The sequence below is a fragment of the Gouania willdenowi genome, chromosome 5 (genome assembly GCF_900634775.1).
Source record: "Gouania willdenowi chromosome 5, fGouWil2.1, whole genome shotgun sequence".
Classification (NCBI taxonomy): Eukaryota; Metazoa; Chordata; class Actinopteri; order Blenniiformes; family Gobiesocidae; genus Gouania; species Gouania willdenowi.
This window is the reverse complement of record NC_041048.1, coordinates 22,922,072-22,947,404: the sequence shown is the minus strand read 5'-3', so window position 1 is coordinate 22,947,404 and position 25,333 is coordinate 22,922,072. Positions and strand designations below refer to the sequence as shown.

At 39.3% G+C, this 25,333-nt stretch overlaps 1 protein-coding gene across 4 annotated transcripts in view; it reads left to right on the top strand.

The window, feature by feature from the left end:
- srgap2 (SLIT-ROBO Rho GTPase activating protein 2) overlaps nucleotides 1-24,256 on the top strand; it is an 84,547-nt gene extending 60,291 nt beyond the window's left edge. For 2 of the 4 annotated variants that reach the window (XM_028445901.1, XM_028445903.1), the window contains exons 4-23: nucleotides 2,579-2,641; nucleotides 4,728-4,943; nucleotides 6,318-6,446; nucleotides 7,584-7,805; nucleotides 7,898-7,999; nucleotides 9,352-9,549; nucleotides 9,650-9,734; nucleotides 10,049-10,076; nucleotides 10,269-10,299; nucleotides 11,078-11,138; nucleotides 11,255-11,332; nucleotides 11,403-11,537; nucleotides 11,624-11,729; nucleotides 13,907-14,131; nucleotides 16,850-16,914; nucleotides 17,175-17,373; nucleotides 17,900-18,037; nucleotides 18,316-18,529; nucleotides 21,033-21,143; nucleotides 21,943-24,256. In XM_028445901.1, the coding sequence (XP_028301702.1) occupies nucleotides 2,579-2,641; nucleotides 4,728-4,943; nucleotides 6,318-6,446; nucleotides 7,584-7,805; nucleotides 7,898-7,999; nucleotides 9,352-9,549; nucleotides 9,650-9,734; nucleotides 10,049-10,076; nucleotides 10,269-10,299; nucleotides 11,078-11,138; nucleotides 11,255-11,332; nucleotides 11,403-11,537; nucleotides 11,624-11,729; nucleotides 13,907-14,131; nucleotides 16,850-16,914; nucleotides 17,175-17,373; nucleotides 17,900-18,037; nucleotides 18,316-18,529; nucleotides 21,033-21,143; nucleotides 21,943-22,491 (2,955 nt within the window). In that variant the 3' untranslated portion in view covers nucleotides 22,492-24,256. The remainder of the gene's footprint in view (nucleotides 1-2,578; nucleotides 2,642-4,727; nucleotides 4,944-6,317; nucleotides 6,447-7,583; nucleotides 7,806-7,897; nucleotides 8,000-9,351; nucleotides 9,550-9,649; nucleotides 9,735-10,048; nucleotides 10,077-10,268; nucleotides 10,300-11,077; nucleotides 11,139-11,254; nucleotides 11,333-11,402; nucleotides 11,538-11,623; nucleotides 11,730-13,906; nucleotides 14,132-16,849; nucleotides 16,915-17,174; nucleotides 17,374-17,899; nucleotides 18,038-18,315; nucleotides 18,530-21,032; nucleotides 21,144-21,942) is intronic. The other 2 variants (XM_028445902.1, XM_028445905.1) reach the window with 2 other exon arrangements.
- Nucleotides 24,257-25,333: the final 1,077 nt, after the last annotated feature.

The following is a 25,333-nucleotide window of genomic DNA, read 5'->3' as shown; positions in this document are numbered from 1 at the left end:
ACATTACGAGAGGCTCAGGTCATTTTCCCAGAGCTTTAAAAGATGAATCATCATCAAGCTTCAGTCTTGAAATTTGAATCCGAGTCATTCAGGACAAAGTAAGTGAGGCATTTTTGATGATGGTTGCAGAAAATGAAGGCAATGAGTGCATAGTTTCCTTTTTTTTGCCTGTGGAATGTGAAGCAAATGCTGCTGATTTATGGCCTGGTTTGTTGATTTGAATTACATTTACAGCTGATCACAAGCAGTCACACAAAAACACACATATTCACTTTTATGTATCTCACTCTACACTAGAGATGGACAACTTCTATCACAGCGGGGGCCAGAACACTCTGATTGTCTGATCTGAGGGCCACATTATAAACATTCATTGTTGTAAATATCTGTATCATATTTGTATATAATTTGTATTATTATTATTATTATTCTTTTTATTTGTATTATTATTATTATGAATCTTGCTTTATTTTTATTACTGTGATGTGTATGTATCTGACCCTTATTTTTAACAGCCTTTTACTTAATTATACACTTATTTATTTCTTTCGTCTTCTTCTTCTTTTATTTGTGATTTTTTTTTTTCTTAAGAGGCTGTAACGAAAACAATTTCCCCCTGGGATTAATAAATGGATTCTGATTCTGATTCATGTCAGCATTCAGAATATCTCCCAATCTGTGCATTAATACAGGGAAGAACAAGGGGTTTTGTATGTTTTAGCTGTTGATTTGTGTGTTTTTGTTCTTGTTTTGTGTTGTCTGAGTCAGTTTTGTGTATTTTTGCCGTCCTTTTGTGCATTTTATTGTCCTTTAGAGCAGTTTTATTGTTTTTTTGTGTGGAGTCATGTGTAATTTTCTCTCATTTTGTGTTTTGCTGTTCTTGGTATCATGACGCATTTTTTGTTGTCCATTTCTGTCGTTTTTTTTAATGTTTTTTGGGGGTGTCATTTTGTCTATTTTTCCTGCTGTTTTTGAATTTTTCTGTTATTCTGTGCTTTTACTTTGGAAATTAGACCTAGGGCCACATGTGGCCCCTGGGCTGCCATTTGCCCATGTCTGCCTTAGACGGTCATAAAGTGTGCTGCAAACTTCCCCTCACAGAATGCACTGATGTGCAATTAAGTGGATAATTAGTTCCTTTATAATATTTCCAGTCAGTGGTATAAGTACCAGTAATGCCCAGGGCCATGGTGAGCTATTAAAGAACTAAACACATTCATCTCAAAGGATGTTATTAAATGCAGGGGCGGGGAGAATGGTTGCTTAGAAAGTTGTTAAATCAAGGATGAAGGTTCTAAATCAAACTCTGTTAATGAGTCATCTCTGCTGTTCTCCTGTTGGGCTTTGCTGAGCTTCAGCTGACCATCATAGACGGGAGGAAGGGTCTAAGGGCCACCACTGAGGGTTGATTAATAGGAGGGGCTCAGCCATGGCTGATTGCTTTTTGACTGGCTTGTGGTCTGTTGGTTGACACCTAATACCAGTCTCTGACAGCACTTTAAAAACTGCTTCTGTTATCCTGTTACCTCTCATCTGCTGTGCACCAATAAATCTCTGCTCCTGTCACTCGGTCCCTCAGCAGTTTTTTTTTTTTTTTTTTTTTTACTTGACCTTTCTGCTTCATTTAATTTCCCCAACCAGGTTTGGTTTGTCATGAAGATTTCTGACCCCTTCAAACCTTTCCTAACATCGTGTCTATACAATATTTCCCCCTTTGTTCTTTTACTTTAGAAATAAAGTGCTTCATCAGCAACATCCTCTAATGACAGGTGTCTTATGTGCATCTTTTACCATTCTTACATCTTTTTGTTGGTAGTTCCTCTATTTCTTCCCGTCTTCTAATTCCTCTTTTTTTTTTAAATGACTTTGAATGTGTGTAATGTGGTTCGATGTGGCACGGTTTAAGCTGCTTACCTTGATTTAGTTTCTCTCCAGTGTTACCAGTCTGAAGACTTTAAACCAGGGGTTCTTCAACTGGTCTCACCCTGGGACCCACATTTTGCCCTGGTCATTAAATCGTGTACCTATTTTTTATTTTTTTTTAATTCAACCAACCAAATTTTGTTTTGCAAAAAGCGCAGTTGAAAACACACAACATGCATTTCACAGCATGCCCGTCAATTAGAAAAGTTTCTTTAAAAATAAAAGGCATATTGAGTATTTATTTATTTTTGACTACCTGTCCGCGACCCACTTTTGGGTCCCGACCCACCAGTTGAGAATCGCTGCTTTAAACCCTTTATTCAACCATTGGTGCAGTTCCATCCTTTGCTTCTTCATGCCTTTGAAGAACCAGGAAACACCAATCAGGAGACAGTGCTGAACAAAGCTTTTAAACTTCACTGGAAAGATTATTTACATAATAAATATTACAATATGAATGATCTTTTAATAGTCATGTATTCTAAGCTAATGTTTTTATAATTTTTCCTCTAAATGTTCTTCCTCTAATGGTAATTTCCTTTCACATCTGAATAGATACACACTGTACTGTACTATGGATGGACTGGCTCTGTTGAGGTGAATGTGATGGTTTCCTGTTATATATTTTTCGGTCCTATCTCCTGTGTCTCTGCAGAGCAAAGAGGTCGGTGTACAGCTGCAGGAGGATTTGATGAAAGTTCTCAACGAGCTCTACACGGTAAGATGAACTATCAGAATCACACCGTTACTGAATGTGTGCACGTTTTAGGCAGAACAATGCTTTTCAACGTTAGGATATATGGTTGGGCTGGGTTCACAATAATGTATTCATCGATTTGAGTCGATTTTCCTTTGAATGGCCCATCAATTCATAAAATCCAACAAACAATTATTTAATGTTTTTATTTTTTCGAGTTCTTTTTTGGAGTGTGAAAAAAATCAATTTCACGATATATTGCGATTTTTTTTAGGTGCTGATTTTAATTCCATTTAGTTATTTAAAAAATTTTTTTTTGGATATTTAATCAATATGTTTGTGTATTTGTGCCATGTTTCAGTGGTGGTTCCAATGCTTTCAATGTGTTGCAATGGTTACTTGATGCACTTGATTTTATGATGGCAGTGTGTAATGCCTGCAATATTTATGTATGCACTGGCATTTTATTTCATATAATCTGTTCAGATCAGTGTTTAAACTGACACAATAGGAGAAATAATGTTTTCTTATTTTTGTGCATTGTCACTGTTCTTTATCCTTAATGTTCTCACAAACAGTTGTTACAATGCCGTCATTATGTTGTCATGGCTACTTTGAAACTTCTACAGTAGTTTCAGTGAAAAGAAACGTTGCACTTTATTTTATGATGGCAGTGTATAACACTGCTTTTTCTTTTTTTTTCAGTGAAAATGTGCAAAAACAGTAATAATAAATAATAAATAGGATGTTTTGAAGCAAATAGTTTTGACTCAATTTGTCCTCTGAATGATCAATATCCTCTGATGAACATAAACAGCAACTTGATTTTTCATCTCTACGTTTAATTTTGATTATAACTGGGTAGAGTATCGCGACAGATCGTGATATCGCGATATATTGTGATAATATCGTATCGTGACCTAAGTATCGTGATAGGTGTCGTATTGCAACATCCTTGCCAATACTCACCCCTAGTTGTTTTTACTATTTACATCATTTTTACTTTGATAATTTATTCCATGTTAAAGTAAAATTGGTAATTTTACAGAAATATTCATCACCAAATTAAAAATTGAAAGGAATCGAACTGAATCGGGCACTTGTGAGTTCAATCGAATCGATTCGGGAAATTTGAATCTATACCCTGCTCTAATTTACAGTGTGTGGTAGGAGAGTGCCTCGTACGCGCAACATAAAAAGATGTCTAGCGTCTAAATATGAGTTAGACATTTCATGATGAAATACCTGTTTTAAAACGATCGTTTTACGGATTTCTACAAGCCATTTTAAAGGCACACATACAGTATCAAGCATGTTTTAACATCTGATTATTGTCTCTTATCAAATACTGTTTCCTGTATTTTGTATTCTGTTAATTTGAACATTCTGTTTAGGGATTACAGATGAAAAATAGCCTGAATCTGATACATTGTCTCTATGAATATTAATGTACACTGTCCCTGTTAAATGAACCAATACATAAATACAATAAATATGCAGTTATCAGACATTAGCTTGCTAGCAAACTGCTTTATTTTGGTATTGTGAGGCATTACCTGCCTCTTACATGTGAGTGTTGTCCTATTGTCTGTGGTTGTGCCAGGATGGCTGGAGCAGTAGGAGTGTGTTTTGTCGTCTCCATGCGTAGGTTTTCTACTGGAGCTAGCGAACTCAGAGCATCAGCCCAAATAAACAAGTGTTACACTGTGATTATAGTCTGAGTGAGTGATATAAATAGATCTGATGATGATCTGAGTGACGCTCACATGCGTCCTCGCTGTCAGACCACTGAGTCTGTCTGCAGGGACGGAAGGGATAATGACGGCTCTGGTGATGGTCAGTGGAAATTAGGCTGACTATGCAGTGATGCGCACACACACACACACACACACACACACACACACACACACACACACACACACACACACACAAGTCATGTGTTTAACCAGTTACGATGAATCTTTTTTCAAGCATCTGTGATTCATCCTGATCATGTCGACCGTCTGCGCTTTGACTTTTTGATCCACGAACCAAACTTGAAACTATTTCCAACCACATTGGGAAAAAAAAAAAAACATTCATGTCTGTCTGCGATCTTCAATGGCAGGTGATGAAGACGTATCACATGTACAACACTGACAGCATCAATGCTGAGTCTAAGCTGAAGGAGGCGGAGAAGCAGGAGGAGAAACAGATGGGACGCTCTAGTCGACAGGACGACCGTCAGACGCCGCGCTCCCCTGACACGCTGGCTAGCATCAAGAGTGATGAGAAACCTGTCCGACGCTCCAGCGTCAAGAAAATCGAAAAGATGAAGGAGAAGGTAAAGGGGTCCTCTTTATTTTGTGGCTTTGCAAGCACTTCAACTATTGTTACACTTTATCTCACGATGTATCAGCACATACTGGGCTAATGCTTCCACAGCTGAAATCAGTTCACCACTAGTTAATGTCACAAGGGATCAAAATTTTATATCCAGACCAGCTAAAATAAATACCCTTTTTTCCTATTTTTCATTCATTTCGTTCATTTTGACACTTTCATCCAATGTTTGTCCTTTCTTTAATTTTATTGGCCACTCTTCATCCAAATAAACTACCTTTTGCCCAATAAATACCAATTTTTTTCTTTTTTCCCTACATTTTGCCTCTTTCTGTTCCATATTTTTGCCCTTTCTTCACTATTGTTTGCCACATTTTGGCCATTTAAGCTACCTTTTGCCATTACATACCACCTGGTTCCTTTTTATTTGGCCTTTTTTGGCCACTCTTGACTGCTTTTGGACTATTTTAGTCACATTTCACTCGTTTCTCTACGTTTTTGCCACTTTTGGACCATTTTTGGCCACCTGTTAATATGTCTGCTTCCACTCACTCATCCAAAAAAAAAGAAAAAAACACCAGACCGGCCCACTTCGGGTTGACGGTCAGTGATTTTCAACATGTGGCTCTTTGTGTCCTAATTTTAATTATTATTTCACCAGAAAACCTTAAAAGGGTGAAACCTTTAAACCCCTTTTTACCTATTTCCATTTTGCAAATATCTTTTTCCCATTTTTGCGCCTTTTCAAAAAGTTTTTTTTTTTCAGACTTTTAGCTACCTTTTGCTAATAAATACCCATTTTTTTTCCTATTTTTAAGTTTATTTTGACACTTTCATCCAATTTTTGTCCTTTCTTTAACTCTATTGGCCACTTTTCATCCATTTAAGCTACCTTTTGCCCAATAAATACTGCTTTTTTTCCTTTTTCCATATTTTTGCCCTTTTTTCACTATTGTTTGCCACATTTTGCCCATTTAAGCTACTTTTTGCCATTACATACCACCTGATTCCTCTTTATTTGTTCTTTTTTAACCACTCTTCACTGCCTTTGGCCTTATTTAGTCACATTTCACTCTTCTTGCCACGTTTTTGCCACTTTTGGACAATTTTTGGCCACCTGTTTTAATGTCTGCCTCCACTCACTCGTCAAAAAAAAAAAAAAAATGTAAACACCAGTTCGGCCCACTTCAGGTTGATGGCCCACCGGGACAATGCCTGGTATGCCAGATGGCCAGTCCACCCCTGAATGTTGCTCATCAGCAAATTATCTCCTCTTTTCTTTCTTCCATTGTTAATATAAGTTATTTACTCTGCCCTTCCTCCTCCTCCTCCTCCTCGTCCTCGTCCTCCTCCTCGTCCTTACGACTCTCATCAGAGACAAGCCAAGTACACAGAGAACAAGCTGAAGGCCATCAAAGCCAGGAATGAGTACCTGCTTGCACTGGAGGCCACCAACAGCTGTGTCTTCAAATATTACATTCATGACCTCTCCGACATCATTGATGTGAGTATACAGTAGATACAGGGATGCACATATTGTATGTAATCATTATGTGTGAGGTTAGCTTTCACTAAGTCTCCTCAGTCACAGCAGGCAGCTCAAGCTTTGTACTTCAAAGTATCTCGTTCAAGTCCGTCTAGTCTTGTGTTGTGTGAAGTTTGATTCCACACTTATAGATTAATTAGGAAGTTCATAACCCATTCATCCTTTTAACATCTGTGGTGCAAAGATTATTTGAGAATGTCACCATAATAGCCACTGGAATGCAAATAAAAAGCATAAACAATTATTTATTATAGATATTGATTTTGTAAATGTATCAGCTTTTATTGCACAACTTTTAACCATTAAACAGATTGGAAAATGATTTGATTACATTAGCCTGGAAATGGTTTAATTGTTCTTTCATCCATCCAACCATTCATCCATTCATCCATTTTTACATCCATCTTCCATTCATCATCCATCCATCCATCATCCATCCATACATTCATCTATTCATTCATCCATCTTCCATTCATACATCAATCCATCCTTTCATCCATGTGTCTATTCATCCATTTGTCTATCCATCCATCCATCCATCCATCCATCACCTATCCATCAATCCATTTATCCATTCATCCATCTTCCATTCATCACCCATCCTTCCATCCATCCATTTATCCATACATTCATCTCTTCATTCATCCCTCTTTCATCCATACATCAATCCATCCTTTCATCCATTCGTCTATTCATCCATTTATCCATCCATCCATCATCAATCCATTCATCCATCCATCATCACCTATTCATCCATCCATCCATTTATCCATACATTCATCTCTTCATTCATCCCTCTTTCATCCATACATCAATCCATCCTTTCATCCATTCGTCTATTCATCCATTTATCCATCCATCCATCATCAATCCATTCATCCATCCATCATCACCTATTCATCCATCCATCCATTTATCCATCCATCCATCCATTCATTCATCCATCCATCCATTCATTCATTCATCCATCTATTTATCCATCATCCACCCATAAAAAAATACAAGTACTGACCGTGTCTCTATGTTTTGCCACTCTTTACGTTTAACAATGTAAATGTGTGTGTGTGTTTGTGTGTGCGCGTGTGTGTTTCTCAGTGCTGTGACCTGGGTTACCATGCCAGCCTGCACCGAGCCCTAAGGACCTATTTCTCAGCAGAGCAGAATGTAGAGACGTCCAAACACACAGGCCTGGAGACACTGGAGGGAGCTGCAGAGAGTCTGGAGCCCAATGGGGACAAACAGAAACTGATGGAGAGCTACAACAATGTCTTCTGCCCACCTGCTCGCTTTGACTTTCAGTCACACATGGGAGATACGGTACAGAAGCATGGCGTTTTTCCCACAGTGTCATTTCATGTTCGTACTCTCCAATAATGTCTATATGTGCTTCTATATGTGTGTGTTTGCAGATGGGAGTCATGTGTGCACAGCAGCCACTAGAAGGCGAGTTGCTGCAGAGGTGTCAGCAGCTACAATCTCGCCTTTCCACACTGAAGATTGAGAATGAAGAGGTCAGACATCTTTATGCTTTTCTTCTTTTCCTATAATTTCTTTATATTTTGCATTATACAACAGTTAGTTCTGACCAAGTAATTTGATTGGACAACAGACTTTCCAAGAGTGCTGATATAGAGTAACAACCGCTGATCTAAATAATGTTAATTACCGTTATATCTTGGGCTACACATCGCAGTACACAGGTCTTAAAGGTCCAGTCCGCAACTCTCAGATCCCTCTCTTCCCCTCCCTCCCCGCTGATCTCTTGCCCTGCCTCCAAACTTTCCAAAGTCCCTCCCTCAGAGGAGCTGAAAAGCTAACGTTAATCCGACAGCATCATCACAGCAATATAACATGCTCTGTTAAAAACATATTACTGCAGTGCTTCTCTCTCTCAATGTGCACACACCTCAACAGAAGCAGCAACAACACAGTGTCACTTACAGCAGCCCACATGGAGGCTGCTGCGCACACACAAACAACACATGCACTACAGAGTTCTAGTGTAACAATTACAAATCAAACATAATGTAAATCAAGCAGCAATAAATACCTTTCAAGCAGAAAAGTCACCAGTTCCATCATCTACTCCTCCAGACCATACACTGTAAAAAAGACGGGGCTACAGCCCCGGGAAAGGGGCGGGGACTGTGAGCAACAGCTCTCAGTCATTCCATCAAACACAATCCTGGCTCTGATTGGTTCTTTTTGCTCGGTCGTGGTGCATTCTGGCAATCTGCCAAAGGCTGCAGGAGCAGCAGGAAGGGCTCAATGAGCTTGTTTTTTTCACACAAACTACTAGTTTCATGTAAAGCTGTCCTTACATAGTGACAGCTTTAGCAAATATGACAAAAAGTCACTTTTATAAGAGTTGCAGACTGTACCTTTAATGGACAATTCATTTTTTTTCAAAAAATAAGATTTTTTTTGTGTGCGATCATTCATATTACATATTAAATGCGTCTTCAATCAGTTTGTCACATTCCGTTCATACTCCAATGAAGTGACCTGCGTAGGGATATCAGCGGCTTCAATGATGCAGAGTTTTTTAAAATCGGAATTGAGTTGTTCTTTAACAGATCGGATATAGGTTGCATATGGGCGGAGCCAAATGATTAAATAAATAAACAAATCATAATCCTGCTGGCTTATTACTGTTAACTATTAAAATGTGCTTGTAGAACTGTTGTATAAAAGGAATATCACACTCATGGTCATGCTGTTGTGCTGAAATATCAGCACTGGTGTGATTCTCTATGGCCGAATCACACCAGTGCTGATAGTTCAGCACAACAGCACTCCCTCTTGTGTAATATTGCTTAATTATATCAATGTTGTCTCCTTTTACTTCCTCTCTGCTCACCAGGTAAAGAAAACCATGGAGGCCACTGTGTCCACCATCCAGGACATGGTGACAGTGGAGGACTACGACGTCTCAGAGTGCTTTCACCACAGCAACAGCATGGAGTCGGTCAAGTCTACATTCAGTGAATCTTATCTCAGCAAACCCAGCCTGGCCAAACGTCGGGCCAATCAGCAGGAGACGGAGCAGTTTTACTTTACTGTGAGTTCCTGTCATGACCATAGAAATGGTCTCCAGTGATCAATTGTCAATGTATATGATATGTTGATCTACAATATATGTGTTTTTGTTCGTTTCGCAGAAGCTGAAAGAGTTTTTGGAAGGAAGGAATCTGATCACCAAGCTGGAGGCAAAACATGACCTTATTGAGAAGACCCTGGGAGAAAGTGAGTAGGACTTCTTGGTGTGCCCTTCATACCTTTTAGACCATGTCCTTGTTTTCCATCTGTCTGAGGAAGGGGACTGAAGGGGGGGCTTTCAAAGCTGGATGGAGAGGAGAGCATGTGCGTGTTCAGTGGGGGTCTTCCTATGGGCCAAGGATGTCTGTGTTTTCACAACCTCACAGGAAAACCTCTCCACAACTGTGTTTGTGTGTGTACGTGTGTGTCCAGTATGAACTGGTTTCCTGATGTGTTGTTTCTGTGTTAAGCTTAACCTTCTTCCTCCTCCTCCTCCCTCTCCCTCTTTGTCGCTCCTGCAGGTCAGAAGACTGACTGTTGCCTTGCCAGGTTGGTGTGGCTCAGGATGGAAACAAGTTCATGCACACATCATACACTTGCACCTGGGAAAAAAAAAAGCTTCACTTTGAGCCAATCTTTTATTGTTGTTTCATTAGTCAAAGTTTAATAGTTGCTGATAGGCAGACGTTTTGTATGTATAAATATATTGAACTGTATTTCTCATCCTCTCTGCATCCATAGTGGACGAAGAAACTCAGCATTACGGAAACAGGTAATCATCTTTCAAATCAAATCAGTATCACTATGTAACTCACTTTCTTTATTCATCTGTTAACTATCAATAATGAGGTGTAACAAAAGTGCCTCTTATTTGATTTAGCCTATTATTGTCTTCATTTGATCGTTGCACTGCACATACAGTAGAAGGAGTTAGAGTAGGTTATGTGTGCAGGATTGTGCAAGTGACAAACGTGTGCCTGTTTTATTGGTTGATCTTTTGTGAATGAAAAACAGGATGAAATAATGTTGTGGGTCTCTTCATGTTTAAACATGCATATGATTGGAGTACTCTGTCATTTAACATGTGGAAACAACTGTAGGCTATAGAACCATGCAATCTTAATCAGGATAAGCAGGTGTGAAAGATTGTTGGTTAACCACTTGGGGAAAATCATGTTTTTAGCTCCCTCTTGTGGCTCGGAAGGTCTTCGAATTTTTATACTTGAATATTTGGTAGAAAACAGCTATTTTTTGTTTTTGAGTTTGAAATGCAAAAAATCAAGTCAAATCATATGGCATCATATTGCCTTAATTGGGGTTCGTCCAACGCCTCACCTCCAAAATTTTCCAGAAACTTCAAACAAACAAAGGGAAAAGAAAAAAAAAAGGTGCCGTTTCCTAGCAACAGTTTGGTTGTGTGCCCGCTGTCTGCACACCCACACCTCCCAAATGTCTGCACTGAAGTGTGTGTTAGCAGATGACGCTCGTGTCCTTTTAACCCTGCCGTGTCTTCTTTTAATGGGACTCATTCTTCTCACCCCCTCATTTAGGAGTCAAGCGAAGCCATTCCTCTGATGGTTAAAAGCTGCATCCGCTTCATCAGTTGCCATGGTGACGAAACTCTCACTGAATCCTCGCTTGATTAAAGCAACAGACCTAAAATTGTGATGAAGATTATTTTTTTTCACCATTTGAGAAAAACATGACGTGTGCTTTGATATGTGTAGGTCTGCAGCATGAGGGTATCTTCAGAGTGTCAGGCTCTCAAGTGGAAGTCAACGACATCAAGAATGCCTTTGAGAGGGGTAAGACTATTAAATGTGTGAGTGTGTTGTTTGACACTGTCGCGTGACTGCACTCACTCTCTGGGGCTAGGTGAAGACCCACTGGCAGGAGACCAGAACGACCACGACATGGACTCCATCGCCGGTGTACTGAAGCTGTACTTCAGGGGTTTGGACCACGCCCTTTTCCCCAAAGAGGTCTTCCATGACCTCATATCCTGTGTCTGTAAGTGTGTCACTTCCTTTTGTTTTCATTGTGTGTTTCATTGTGAGAGTAACCACCTGGGATTTGTGGCTGCATTGTTTTTGTAGCAATGGAGAGTCTTCAGGAGCGAGCGGTCCATATTAAGAAGATCCTGCAGTCCCTGCCAAGTAAAACCCTCATCATCATGAGATACCTGTTTGCCTTCCTCAACCAGTAAGTGACTAAATGCAAAGTAATGCATTATATCGCTCGGGCAAAATCTTAACCCTGTTATTATTCTTGGGGTCAATTTGTTATTTACATTTTTCAGTTACAATTACATTTTCAATTATCAATTTCCAACTACAGTGCAATTACAATTACTGTGACCAGCAGTTTTTTCTATTACAATTAAATTACAATTGTTTTTTATGCTCAGAAAGTCAATTACAATTACGTTCTCAATTATTAAAGTTAAATTACAATTAATCACAATTACTGAGTCAGAACACTAAGTTAACCCTCTTTTGTTAGCTTTCTGCTAGCCTCTCTGATGATAACGGCTCCTAAATCAGCTGTAAAATACACTAAAAACAATTATTTATCATCTAATTTTTTTGCTATTTATTAGTTACCTTATTAGGCATCCAAATCAATGAAAATATAGGCTTTTAATGTTTTTGGTTTGGGCATCTGAGCCTTTTTTTTGTCATTATTCCCTTGATTATTTTTTTTTTTAACTGTAAAATGTGGGAAAGCTTGTTTTTTAAAAAATAATTTTTAGCTACATATGTGTAGAACTGTACATAGAACGTAACATGGTTCCACAGTTTTGCGTTAAATTATAATTGACAAATTGTTTTGAATTTTCATAGCAATTACAATTACAAAGTGAGTTATCTAAAGTCAATTACAATTTGATCACGACTACGACAGCAACATATTTTCATCCCTCATCACAAAAATGTGGAAGGGGTCATCGGTTTGAGCTCCGTTCGTCCGTCCGAGGTAAAGGGGAGAGCTTTTCTCAGAAACTGGCTTCATGGTATCAATACCTTGATGGAGTTCCAAAATGAGAAGCGCGCAATTATTTTTTCCGGAGTTATTGCCCTTGTTCCGTTTTTCTTTACTCTGTTCGAGGTATCTTAAAGTTGGACAGCTTTTCTCAGAAATCGTTTGAGATAGGGTAAGCAAATTTGGTGTGTGGCTTCAGGGTTTCAATACTTTGATGGAGTTCGAAATTGAGAAGCATGCAATTGTTTCTTCCGGAATTATTGCCCTTGTGCCATTTTTTTTATTCTGTTTGAGGTATCTTCAAAGCGGACAGCTGTTCTTAGAAAACGTTTAAGGTAGTTAGTCATTTTACATTCTGATGTGATAATATTTTCTTATGTGTACATCTAAGTTCTTAGATTTAGGACATTTAGTGAAAGGTTGTGAGTTATAAAGAGAACCAATCTGGCGGAGGATGTTGATGACTATGTCCTCTTGTTAGAATTACAATTGTAATTATAATTACACTAATTGTAATTAATTATCAATCACGTGATTACAATTATAATTGACTCCAACCATGATTTGACCCCATTCAATGTTTACCATACCATTTTGCTTTATATTTCATTAAAAAAACAAATTATCATGATGACATTTTTTCAATGTGCCTAACACATATTGCACACATTGGTGTTCCTCTGGGGTCTGACCCAAAGCTGTTTTAGCTGTATAAAACATGTCTGTGTTACATCCCCACACCTGCGGATATAGACTTGATACTTGTTAATGAATACATGACGTTACGCTGTTTGTAATCTAACATTATATAAAGTGCGTAAGTGGGAGACACATCAAAACTCAAAGCATGATCAAATGGATACATTCAAAGATGGATTTTTTTTTTTTTTTTCTTTGAGAGGATTTACATCCAAAGAGCTACTTCTTTTCACTCAGTAAATTCACATGAATCAGAATCAGAAAAGTTTTTATTCGCCAAGTACAGTTTAAAACAATACAAGGAATTTAGCTTGGCAGATTTAGCGAAGAACAAAAAACAAACCAGAAACAATAGTAATAAAATATATAGGATAGGGATAAATAAAGGATAAATATATACATATGTACAAGTCTCCCGGCAGAACTACTGGTAGATAAGCTTTGCTCCATTCTGTCCCTTCTCAGTGGTTCATTATTATTGAACCACTGATTTTATATATATATGTTTAACATACATAAGCTTATGAACTGTCTCAACCCTGAGGTGTTCTTTTTTGTTGTTTGAGAGTTTGAGATAAATAAAGATCAAATCTAGCTGTGTGTGTGTGTGTGTGCACCTTGGACTTGGTGTGTGTGATGTGTGAAACAGATGGATGAGGTGATGCCCTCTAAGTGACTCTGCTTTTCCTTCCGCCCAGTCTGTCTCAGTACAGTGAGGAAAACATGATGGACCCCTACAACCTTGCCATCTGCTTCGGCCCCACCCTCATGTCTGTCCCAGAAGGCCACGACCAGGTCTCCTGCCAGGCCCACGTCAATGAACTCATCAAGACCATCATCATCCACCATGACACCATCTTCCCTGGGCCTCAGGACCTGCGGGGCCCCATCTACACTGTTCCTGGGGCAGGAGATGACTTCTGGTAAGGAATGGGGTCAAACGTGCATGATATGAAAAGAGAAAGTCACAACCTATTGCGTTGCCAAGCAACTTACAGTAAAGTGATGGCTTAGGGATGATGAGGGGCCAGAGAAAGGGAATTTGGGGCACATGGGCCCCTGTGGAGGAGTCAGTTTGGGGCCCAGTTTGTCTGTCCCACTGTGTGTGTGTGTGTGTGTGTGTGTGTGTGTATATATTATACAATATATTTTGTAGACTTTCCATTTTGTTTGTTATTGAGTCTGTGCTGGCTACAGTAAATGGATTACAACTCTACACTCCCTATTCTTCTTCATCCCAAGACTGGTTAAATGTGGGTCAGACAAGTTAAGAATGTCAAGGACTTAAATCACTCATTCATAGAAACACGTACTTTTTTTCCTGATGTTTTCATACTCAGAAAATTGAATTCTAAAAGCTGTCTCTACTGAAGACAAATGCTAGTGCTGTCGGGGGCACTTTTGAGAAGCAATTATTATACAGCTTTGTGTACCATTGCACACACTACAAATAAAAAAGTGCTGTGGTACACTGCCAATCTCTTTATAACACAATGCAGTGTTATTGTGTAATCTACTGGCATGGCCAAGTAACCGCAACCGCAAACATAGAAGTTAAAAAGTGCATTATATGGCTGATTTTTGAGGAATAACAGTTTTAACTCTCAATTATGTTGGATTTTTTGACACCACAACCGTGATTATTTGGTCTGAGAACCACATTGTCAACATTCATGTCAGCATTTAGAATAATAACCAATCTGAGCATTAATACAGGATTTTTTAAAAACTTTTTCTGGGTTTTTTTCTCGATTTGTGTGTTTTTTGTCACTTTATGCCGTTTATTATTAACTACTTTTAAAAACTGGCTGAGATAGCTTACATTTCAAACCTTATTGTACTTTTTATACGCTCTTCCCACCGTAAATGCATACGAGCCAGCACCGCTCCCCAGTCCACAAATTTCAATTTCATACTGGTATTTTATTTTTATACAAACAATCAGCAATATTATTTTATGTATGAATATATGAATAAAAACAAATATCCAGCAGATGTATGACTTCTGCTGTCACTCGCTACCATGCATTTTCCCTCCCGTCCTGTATACGGACCATGACGCCTCCGTCTTGTTATTAAAGCTGTGAGTGCATCACTTTCCCAACATTATCCGAAGCTTGTTTCTGAAATGTTCAGTTCACCATGATGTTCAGTTGCTGTTACAGTTACTTCAGTCCACTGTAGGGGTGACTGTCAGTAATATTTTGCCTCACGACGCCTGCTTTCACTGGACACGTGTGTGACTGACTGAAACATCCACACATAGGCCACACCCCCAACTTTAAAGGAAAAAAAATTGCATCCTATAAGCTGCAAAATACAGAATTTTGTGCCTGGTTCTGTTGGAGATTTCTTCTTGTTAAAAGTAGGGATGGGAATTGATAAGAATTTAGCGATTCCGTTTTCATTATCGATACTGCTTATCGATTCGATTCCTTATCGATTCTCTTATCGATTCTCATTGGTTGAGAGAATTAAATAATATAAACTGATTTGTTTGCTTTAACTCTTTATTATATTATCTTTGTCTCTTTCATTTCCTGCAGGAATATCAGCTCTCTCTTAATCCACCAGGCATAGATTGTTTTCATTGGATAATAATATATACAAAAGCGCTATATAAAATTGATGAATTATTATTATTAATATTATTATTATTATCATTACAACATATGACACATTTTGGCTGCAAACATTTGAGAATATTTACGGTGCTCCTTTTGAACTTTTGAACAACTTGATCCAAAACTAATTCAGACATAAAACAAATAATTCTTCTGTCAAAAAGAACATATTAACCAAAAGTACAGCTGCAATTATTATGTATTTAAAGGTAAAGCTTTAGTTTAGCCTTTGTTTACATTTCTATAAATGGACCTTCAGAGACGCCGTCCCCGTTGTTACACGTGTGTGTGAACGTGTGAAAGAGCAAACTAAAGACAACGATCAGTACCAGTCTGTTTCCCATGTTTGATTACTTGTTATGAGGACATAAACTGGCAACGAGGTGTTCTTGCTGAAGTTTGTTGTTGCAAGAAGCAAATTTAGCGCGAGTGTACAGAACCCGGAAGAAGTGACTAGCGTAGCAACAGAGGCGCCACAAACACGGTACGGAGGACAGCACAGCTGCCGGTGGAGGAGGTGGATTCTTCGTGGTGGATGGAGCTTCACTTGGTGCTAGCATGAACACAATATACAGGACCTGGAGGAGTTTATCGCTACGTATTTGCGACGTAAGCGGAACCGATAAACGGAATTGACAGGCAAGCAAACAAATGATTCCAAGGAATTGGATTACTGGGAACCAGTTCTCAGAAAGAACCGGTTTTTGATTCCCATTCCTAAGTAAAAGGGAGTTTTTTCTCCCCACTGTCTTCCCATGTAGCTGATACATGTTCATGTGGAGGAATTTTCTTAAAAATTAGATTTTTTGATAAGCACTACGAGATGACGTAATTTGTGTTGTATAAATTAATTTAATTGAATTTACTTTGGGGGCCGCACACACTCACACAGACTGTGGGCCCTGGGATGACAGTTGCCTGTGTGTGGTTTAGATACAGTAAATCTGTAGATCCCTGTGACCTCAGGCTGTGGGTCATCACCTCTAACTTCCTCTACTCTCTCTCTCTCCACTGCAGTGAGCCCCCCCTCGTAGAAGAGCCTGCACCTGACACTGTCGCTGTCGGCCGCAACAGTGATGATGGTGCGTATTTCACATCACGTACAGTATATTGCGTTCCTACTGCTGCATTTCTCACTTTATTCTTGCTTTAACGTAAACAAGCTCACATGGTATTTCTTTAATTCTTGGTTTGTATTAACCGTCGTGCAGCCTCCACACTCAGCAGCTCTAACATGCTTTGCACTAATCTGGCTTTCCATCTCCTCCTCTCTTTCTCGCCTTCTCTCTCTCACTTGATGCTGCGCTGCCTTCCTGTCTCCTTGTGCCACTCTCAATCTCAGGCTCCTTGGCTGTTTCAGAGTGCGACCCCGTGGAAGCCATCGCTCGGTTCGACTACACCGGCCGAACCAGTCGCGAGTTGTCTTTTAAGAAAGGCGCCTCCCTGCTTCTGTACCAGCGAGCATCAGACGACTGGTGGGAGGGACGGCACAACGGAGTATATGGACTGGTGCCGCATCAGTACATTGTGCTTCAAGACATGTAAGGAAAAAAATAATCATTGTGTTTTACTCCCAACAGTCAAATCTGATTAGACTGTTTAGTTGGCAGAACTTAAGTAAAAAATTTAAAGTGGTTCACTTAATGCACGCGTCAAACTCAAGGCACGGGGGCCAAATCCGGTCCTTTTAGAGCATCAAATTCGGCCTGCACAAGAGAGTAAAAATTATAGAAAAAACTCCAAATACAAAAATTCAATTTAAAGCCAAAATATTTGCCGAGCTCAGTTTTTCAGTTCGTATATCACATGACTGCAGTCATTTTTAATTTCAGGTTGTTGAAAGAACTCTCAATTTTTTCAAAATCTGGCAGATTAGACCCAGCAGGGACTGATATACTCCCATATTTGATCATGTATATATAATTGAAATAAGTTTGACACCCCTGACTTAATGATTAAACAAGTTGTGTATTAAAGCGTATCAGCTATTTGTCCATGAAATCTTCATGTGATATCCATGATAACAATGACATTGTTTTACAATAAACTTTCTCTGTGTTGGTTCAGGTCTGATTTGGGACGTGGAAGTCCAAAGCCTGAGTTGGATACCAGGGACCTGCTGGAGGAAAGGGTGTCGACACGAGGCAGCGCTGCTTCTCCCACTGGAGCGCATGTGGCAGATATCTACCTGGCCAACCTCAACAAGTGTGTCTCTGTCTGTCTCATGAGCTGTCTATAACTTATAGTTTACTATCAGCCAATGACATATCGGCTTATGACGGGTTCAAAAAGAAGATAATTGATTTGTTGAAGCACGTTTTTACTCTTTCCTTTAATAAAAACTCTACATTTTCTTGAATGTTTAATGTTCTTTAAAAATAACAGAAGAGTGAGGCTGAAAGGAAGAACAAAACTAGTCCAAAAGTTGTCAACTCGTCCATTTTTACAAAAACATTTTTTTTTTATATTTTTGTCTAATTCAGAATGAGGAAGCGTCCAGAGTCCAGTGGTATCCGGAGAGCGTTACGATCCGAGGGTGACGGCACAAGTCCAGGGACCAGCGGAGGGGGAGGAGGCGTGAGAACAGCTTCTCTTCCTGTGGGCGGAGCTCTGGTAAAGGAAGCGGGAGACAAACGACCACTCAGTGCACACAGCATCCTGAACTCGGTCACACGCCACTCCTCCCTTAAGACAAAGGTAAACTGACTGCTGTGTTTGCCTTCCTATCACGTTCACAGACATCCATGGTTGGGCTCAATTATAATTGTAATTGCGTAATTGATAATGAATTACAAAAATGGCGTAATCATAATTGTAATTGTAATTGAGTTCAGATAATTGACATTGTAAATGGCATGGAAATTTTATGAAAACTGCCATTTACAATTTAAATAAACGCAAAACTGGAGAACCAAGTTATAGTATGGTTTACACATATGTAATGAACAATTATTAAAATATGTTTAATATAAGTTTACCTGTCAGTTCTCTTCAGGATCAATACACCATTTCAAAAACATGAAATTAAGGGGTACACTGACAGAAAAAAAGCTCAGACACCCACACCAAAAACATTAAAACCAATATTTTCATGGATAAGAAAGCCTAACAAAGAAACCAAGAGATGATAAACAAATTGGATGATATGTAATATTTTTAATGTATTTTACAGTTGATTGAAAACATGGGTCAAAACTGACCCATTAACATAAGAGATGCTAACAGAAAGCTAGGATAGGTTTTATGGACTTATTTCATAAAGGCTCAGTAATTGTGATTTAATTGTAATTGAACTTTAGTAACTGAGAACGCAATTGTAATTGACTTTTAGGGGGAAAATAATAATTGTAATTTTAATTGTCTTTGGGAAAAAATGCCGGTTACCGTAAAAATGGTGTTTTAATTGAACATTTATAATTGAAGACATGAATGGGTAACAATTAATTTGAAGGGGTATACATAAGGCTGACATTACGCTGTCATTATTATGACATGACACCTGTAACTAGCATTAATAAGGTGTCACGACGGCTGTCATTAAGTGATGTTGACTAAATTATAACACCTTTGGCATTTTTTGGGTTGGGGTTAGGTTAACGAACAACACTAAATGACAGCCTTCATGACACCTTATTAATGCTAATGACAGGTATCATAACAACAGTATAATGTTGGCCTTATGTATACCCCTTCAAATAAAGTGTTACCTAAAATCAGGGGTGGAAAGTAATGAATTACATTTACTCTTGTTCCTGTAATTGAGTAGCTTTTTTGTGTACTTCTACTTTCATGAGTACTTTTTAAAATCTGTAATTTTACTTTTACTTAAGTACATTTTGTTTCCAGTAACAGTACTTCGCTACATTTGAAATAGATACCGTTACAGAGTAAAATATATCCCGCACGCGGACGGGAGTCTGCTATATTTGTGCTATTGAACGTACCCTAGAGCTGTTGTTAGGATCAGTGTGTATATGTCTATGGCCTGCTCTGTTGATTCACGTGACGTCACTCACATTGCTACATCGCGACAAAGCGAGAGCTCTAAATTCTGATGGAGAGCAGGAAGTGAAGCTTGAGAATCTGCCGTCTGAAATCATCAAAATGCCCATGTTTTGTGGAGTTTACGGCTGCTCCAATCGTTCTAACCGAGAAAAGGAAAAGAAATTTTATAGAATACCGAAGATTGTTGTTCACAGAGGTGAGAAATGTAAAAAGCTCACAGAACAAGGCCGTAAATAGTGGATTTTAAACCGACTTCTGCAGTCAGGAGGAGCAGAGTCTGCTGATGCCCATGTCTGTAGCGACCACTTGGTCAGATGTATGTTAGCGAGCTAACTTTGTTTTTGTGGCTGTGTTTATATAGCATTAGGTTGTGTGCGACTCCGAGTGGAGCGTTTTTGTGCCCCCCGAAGTTTTCTTAATGCCCCTCCATTTAATACTGCCTGGCGCCGACTCTGGTCTCCCGTGCGCCTCGTCCTCCAGCAGTGCCTGATAAGCCACTGTGCATCTTTACGCATTGTGTGCTCGCGTTTCTTTTTATAACAGCTACAGGTGCTGTAGCCAGTTGATCAGCAGTTTTGCGCAATGATCATGTGATTTTAATTACAGTTATTATTAATATAAAACTGTATTTGTAGGCACACGCACGTCACCCTGGGGCATCAGTATCATTTTTTTCTTTCTTCGGCTCAATGTTTTATAGACTTTATATAACATACTGTGCACATTTCTTGCTTTCAGAGGTGATTTACTGGATGCTCTGACACATTGGATGTAGTGACACAAGCACTTACCTCATCGAATTGACATCCTTGACATTTATTTTATTTTATTTATCCAGGTTAGCCACACCATGTCTTGTTCTCATGCACGGTATTTTGATATGCTGTTCTCTAATAAATTATAATAATAAAAAAAGAACCTAGTTTGATCTGTATACACGTCTTTTTATCTTTTTATTGCATGGGAGAGATGAAGCCCCCCCCCAAAAAAAAACTCTGAGTACATTTTAAGTGAGCTACTTTTTACTTTTACTCGAGCAGATTTTTACACCAGTAACTTTACTTTTACTTAAGTAGATTTTTTCTGTACTCTTTCCACCCCTACCTAGAATTGTAATTTAAAAATGTAATTAACCCCATCCCTGGAGACAACAAATGGGAACTTAGTGTGGCTTTTTGTTGTTGTTTTTCTGTAGGTGGAAAGTCCACAGATACGTAAAAGTACTCCTGCTGGGCGCTCCAAGAGTTTCAGTAACCACCGACCTTTGGAGCCTGAGGTCATAGCCCAGGTGGACCTCAGTTCAAAGGTAGTGTTCCCGTTTCACATTCACAGAAGGAAACGAACACAAACAGGCTTATCTCAAACAGCACTGAACACTTCGCTCCCATTTTTACATACACAACCTGTTTCTTCACTGTCTCCTCTGGTCCCTTCCCCTCCTCCCTCCCTGCAACAGGAGGTGCCTCTTTTTCCTACCCATTGTTTCTTATTTCTCATCTAAGAAACGGAGCGCTGCTCTGCTGTCGCTGCTCCCTAGTACTCCCGTACCTGTCCCCCCCCCATGTGATATATGTTATTGTCTTTCATGTTTGTTGGAAGGAAGTGGAGCTTTAACATCAAAGTCAGAGTAAAAGTCAGCTTTATTGTCGAATCCACTACACGTAGAAGACATGTAGAAAATCAAAATGACTGTTCTCTCCGCCCCAAACATTTCCAAAAACAAAAACACGACAATGCAGAATATATGAATTACCAAGACATGACAACAACAATACAACAAATATTTACAATAATTATAGTGAGAGTGCAGATATGATGAGGGAACATTTTTACACTCCCACACCTTGGACTCTCTTTTCCAGAGACCATCAGGGGAACAGGGGAGGGCCACGCCCAAAACGAACTCATAAGGACACATGAAAGCAATCAGTAGATGCTTTGATGCTTTCCTTATGAAATAACTCATAGGAATACATTAAAGAAATCACCCCTGAGGAAGACTGACAGTTGGCAGTCGAAACATGTCAGAAGATCCAAATCTGAATAAATCTAACCTTAGCATATTATCTGCGTTCTCTTCACCGCTGCCTTCTCTGTTCCTACAGGACATGGAGAGAACCATGAGTGAGTTCAGTAAGCTGGAACTTCAGGGCACGTCCAAACACACGTATGCTCCCGACGTTGTCCTGGACACACTGGAGCAGCTGAAAGGCGTGTGTGGCGGTGGGGGCGGAGCTTCAGAGCCTTCTAGCCCTCTCCATTCCCGCCTGCTGCGAGACAGCGACGGGGTTTCCTCACACGCTCATCCCCTCCAACGCAGCGCCTCCTCCGCCAGCGACGTGCCGTCGTCCTTCCGCCCCACCAAGAGTCAGGCACGAAGCCCCCTGCCCTCTGCTACATCCCCCTCCCTGTCCTCGTCCGCCCTCTCCTCATCAGTGCCCTCCTTCAGAGAGCTGAGACCCCCGGCAACGAGGCCCAAGCCTGTGGTGTTCCCAAAGGGCGGGGGAGGGAGTGGCAGCCCTGCAATGGGCTCCCCGACCTCCACCGTCCCTCCTCCTACACCTCCGCCTTCACTGGCAGGACACGCACATCATCTTCCTCAAGCCCCTCCTCCGCCCCCGTCCCAGTCCAATGACAAATCTTGTCCAGCTTAGGTTTCCTCAGTCTTTTCTGAAATCCTCAAAACTCTTCTAACACTCGACTCACATGTAGCATCCACTCATTGGTGTTCAGGCACATTTTCACCAAGTCCTGTTACCTTTGGAGTGTCAAAGAGTTTTATTATTCTGCCCCCTGTTGGCAGCACAGCTTTACTACAGCTCAGCGCTCCTTTCTGGCCACCACAGAGAATTAAAAAAAAAACCCTTTCTTACTGTAACAGGATACAGAATAGACTGTTGTGGATTCATAGCATATGGAGCTCACTTACTCTAGTATGTGATGTAGGAATCTGTGGTTGAGTGAGTGTGCAAGAGTGTTATTCCTCTTTTCAGGCTGTGTGGTTTTTGTATAGTAAACCTGACAGAGTTTTCATCTTTTTTTGTTTTTTTTGTTTTATTGACTCCTTGCCTTGCAGACAGGGTGGGAGTGTTTGATTTCTGGAGGGGAAAGGCTGTGAAATACTAAGCTCTCACACTGATGTGCTGCTTTGAAAGACTGCAGTTCATAATTGTTGAATTTTGTGGTGATTTTTCTTTTCTTTTTTCTTTTTTTTTTTTTTAAAGAAAAAACTGGGCCAAATATGAGTGTAAGTCATGTGATCGAGAGCTTTATTTTATCTTGTGTTTTTTTCATTTGATATCTTTTTTTTTTATGATTATTATTGTTGTTATTATTATTAATGATGTTTAGCACAAGTGCCACAACAGGAACATAAAATACCACATCCCCATGTTTAGCCAACTGTGGTCACGAAGCAATCTATAGCAATAAATGAACTAAAGCTGGCAGGTTGTGGCACTAAGCTGCTTTTTCCTCACAGCGCTCTGATGTGTGTAGGAGACCACTGAAACCCAGCATTTTCACGCATTATGTTGGAGTACACACACGTGCATACTTTCTCCACAGGGGTGTGTGGTGGTGTTTTGTGGCAGCTAAACGCCTTTCAGGTTATATATACTTGCATTGCTGGGGCCATGTAGAGAAGCCACAAATGCAGGTTGGATAAAATACACCTGCAGCCAGAGTTCCATTATTGAGATTTTAAAGCTTCCTACGCTTAGAAAAGAGTTTGAGTATTTTAATACAGTGTATGTATAATTATCATGATAACAACTGGAAGGGAGGAGCTGTGGATTCTCCCGAGCGTGTTGTACTGAGAGCACAAGAAGACGCATCAACTAAGCCGACTTATGATATTTTTTACCAGTGTTTTGCTCAGAGTGTGTAAAGCTAAAATATGGAGTTTTATTACCATTTGCCATCATGCATGTGTGCGCGCCTGGCCTGCATGGAAGAAAAGTATACAGCATTCACCATGCGTCTTTAAATAGATGCAATCCAATAGCAACTAAAAAAAAAAAATCACGTTTTTTTTCCCCCCCCAAGCTATGAAGTGCCAGCAGCCATAGTGCTGCAAAATGTATACGTACTGTATACGTGTTACCATGCAAAAACTAAAAAAAAAAAAAAAAAATCCCAGAAATGCCTGCAGTAAGAAACCAGCAGCAAATTACGAAGCGACAAAAAAGCCAGAATGAGTTCATACAATCTGCTTAAATGAACGTTTTATAAACTCAGTGGTGAATTAAGAGACGTGAGAATGCTTTTGTAAACTGACGCAAAAAAGTTAACTTAGCTTCAAAAAGAATTTTACCTTGTTTTTTTTTTTTGTAAAAGAAAATGTTTATGAATTGGCTTTACACACAAGTCCTAACAAGTCAACCCCCCCCCCCCCCCAGGGGGAAAAAAAAAAAAAAAGCAGCACATACTGCATTCATGTTTGCTCTCTTCCAGGTATTAGGTTTTATTAATCGTTGGCAGTTTTTTATAAAATCTCTGTATACTGTTTATGTACGTATCACTCTGTGTATTTGTGTTGCTCTTACCTCATTGTTACAACAGAAAAGGGCACGTTTGTGTGTGTTTGTGGTGCAGCCATAAGTTGACGTCACCCAACACACTACATGTAGTGGATTGGTTTGTTTTGTCCCGCCTGTGCTGTTAAGGAGAATTAGGGACCGTCTTTGATCTCAAATCAATCGTCGTGCACTTGAACAACTGGGTTGCATGTGGATTAACTGTGTGGGGACTATGTATTGGGCGTGGTTGCTGTTAAAAATGCATTTTTGTGTCCATTTGAAACAACTGAACTAAAAAAAAAGAGACCGTAATGTCAAATCTATTTATAGTTGTCTCTGTATTACTGGAGAATCCTGTGTTCAAATATACTTTGTATATACAATGTTGTACATTACAGAGGTACACTCTTCTTTTTTTTTTTTTTTTTGGTACAATATTGTACAGTAATAGCAATAGTAGTCTGATCAAATAGGCCTTATATAAATCTATGTGTAGTTCTTGTAGTAGATCTTTTTTTAATAAACAGTGCTTGCTACAATTATGAGTGTGCATTCTTAAAAAAAAAAAAAAGTGCTTCACAATCGTGATTGTGTGCTGGCTGAAATAAATCTTGGGTAATTTCATATAATCCAGGTTTAGATCATCTGTGACCACACACCCTGCCCTGACAACCTTAAACACTGTTAATAGCAGCTGATAAAGCTCCATCTGTTTAATCAAAATAATATTGTATAGCATCCAAACATACAGTAAGTATAAATCAGGGAATCACTATTTTTTGTTGTAATAGGGCAGCAAAAATGTTCATTTCTAATGTGAGGGCATCATGTTGTATATTTTTCTGGCACTGTAGTGTGTTTTTTATTGTCATTTTGTGTGTTTTTCTATAATTTTCCATATTTTTTCAAGTTATTTGTTGTCTATTTATGTATTCTTGTTCTCTTTTTGTGTATTTTGTTGTCTTTTCTATATATT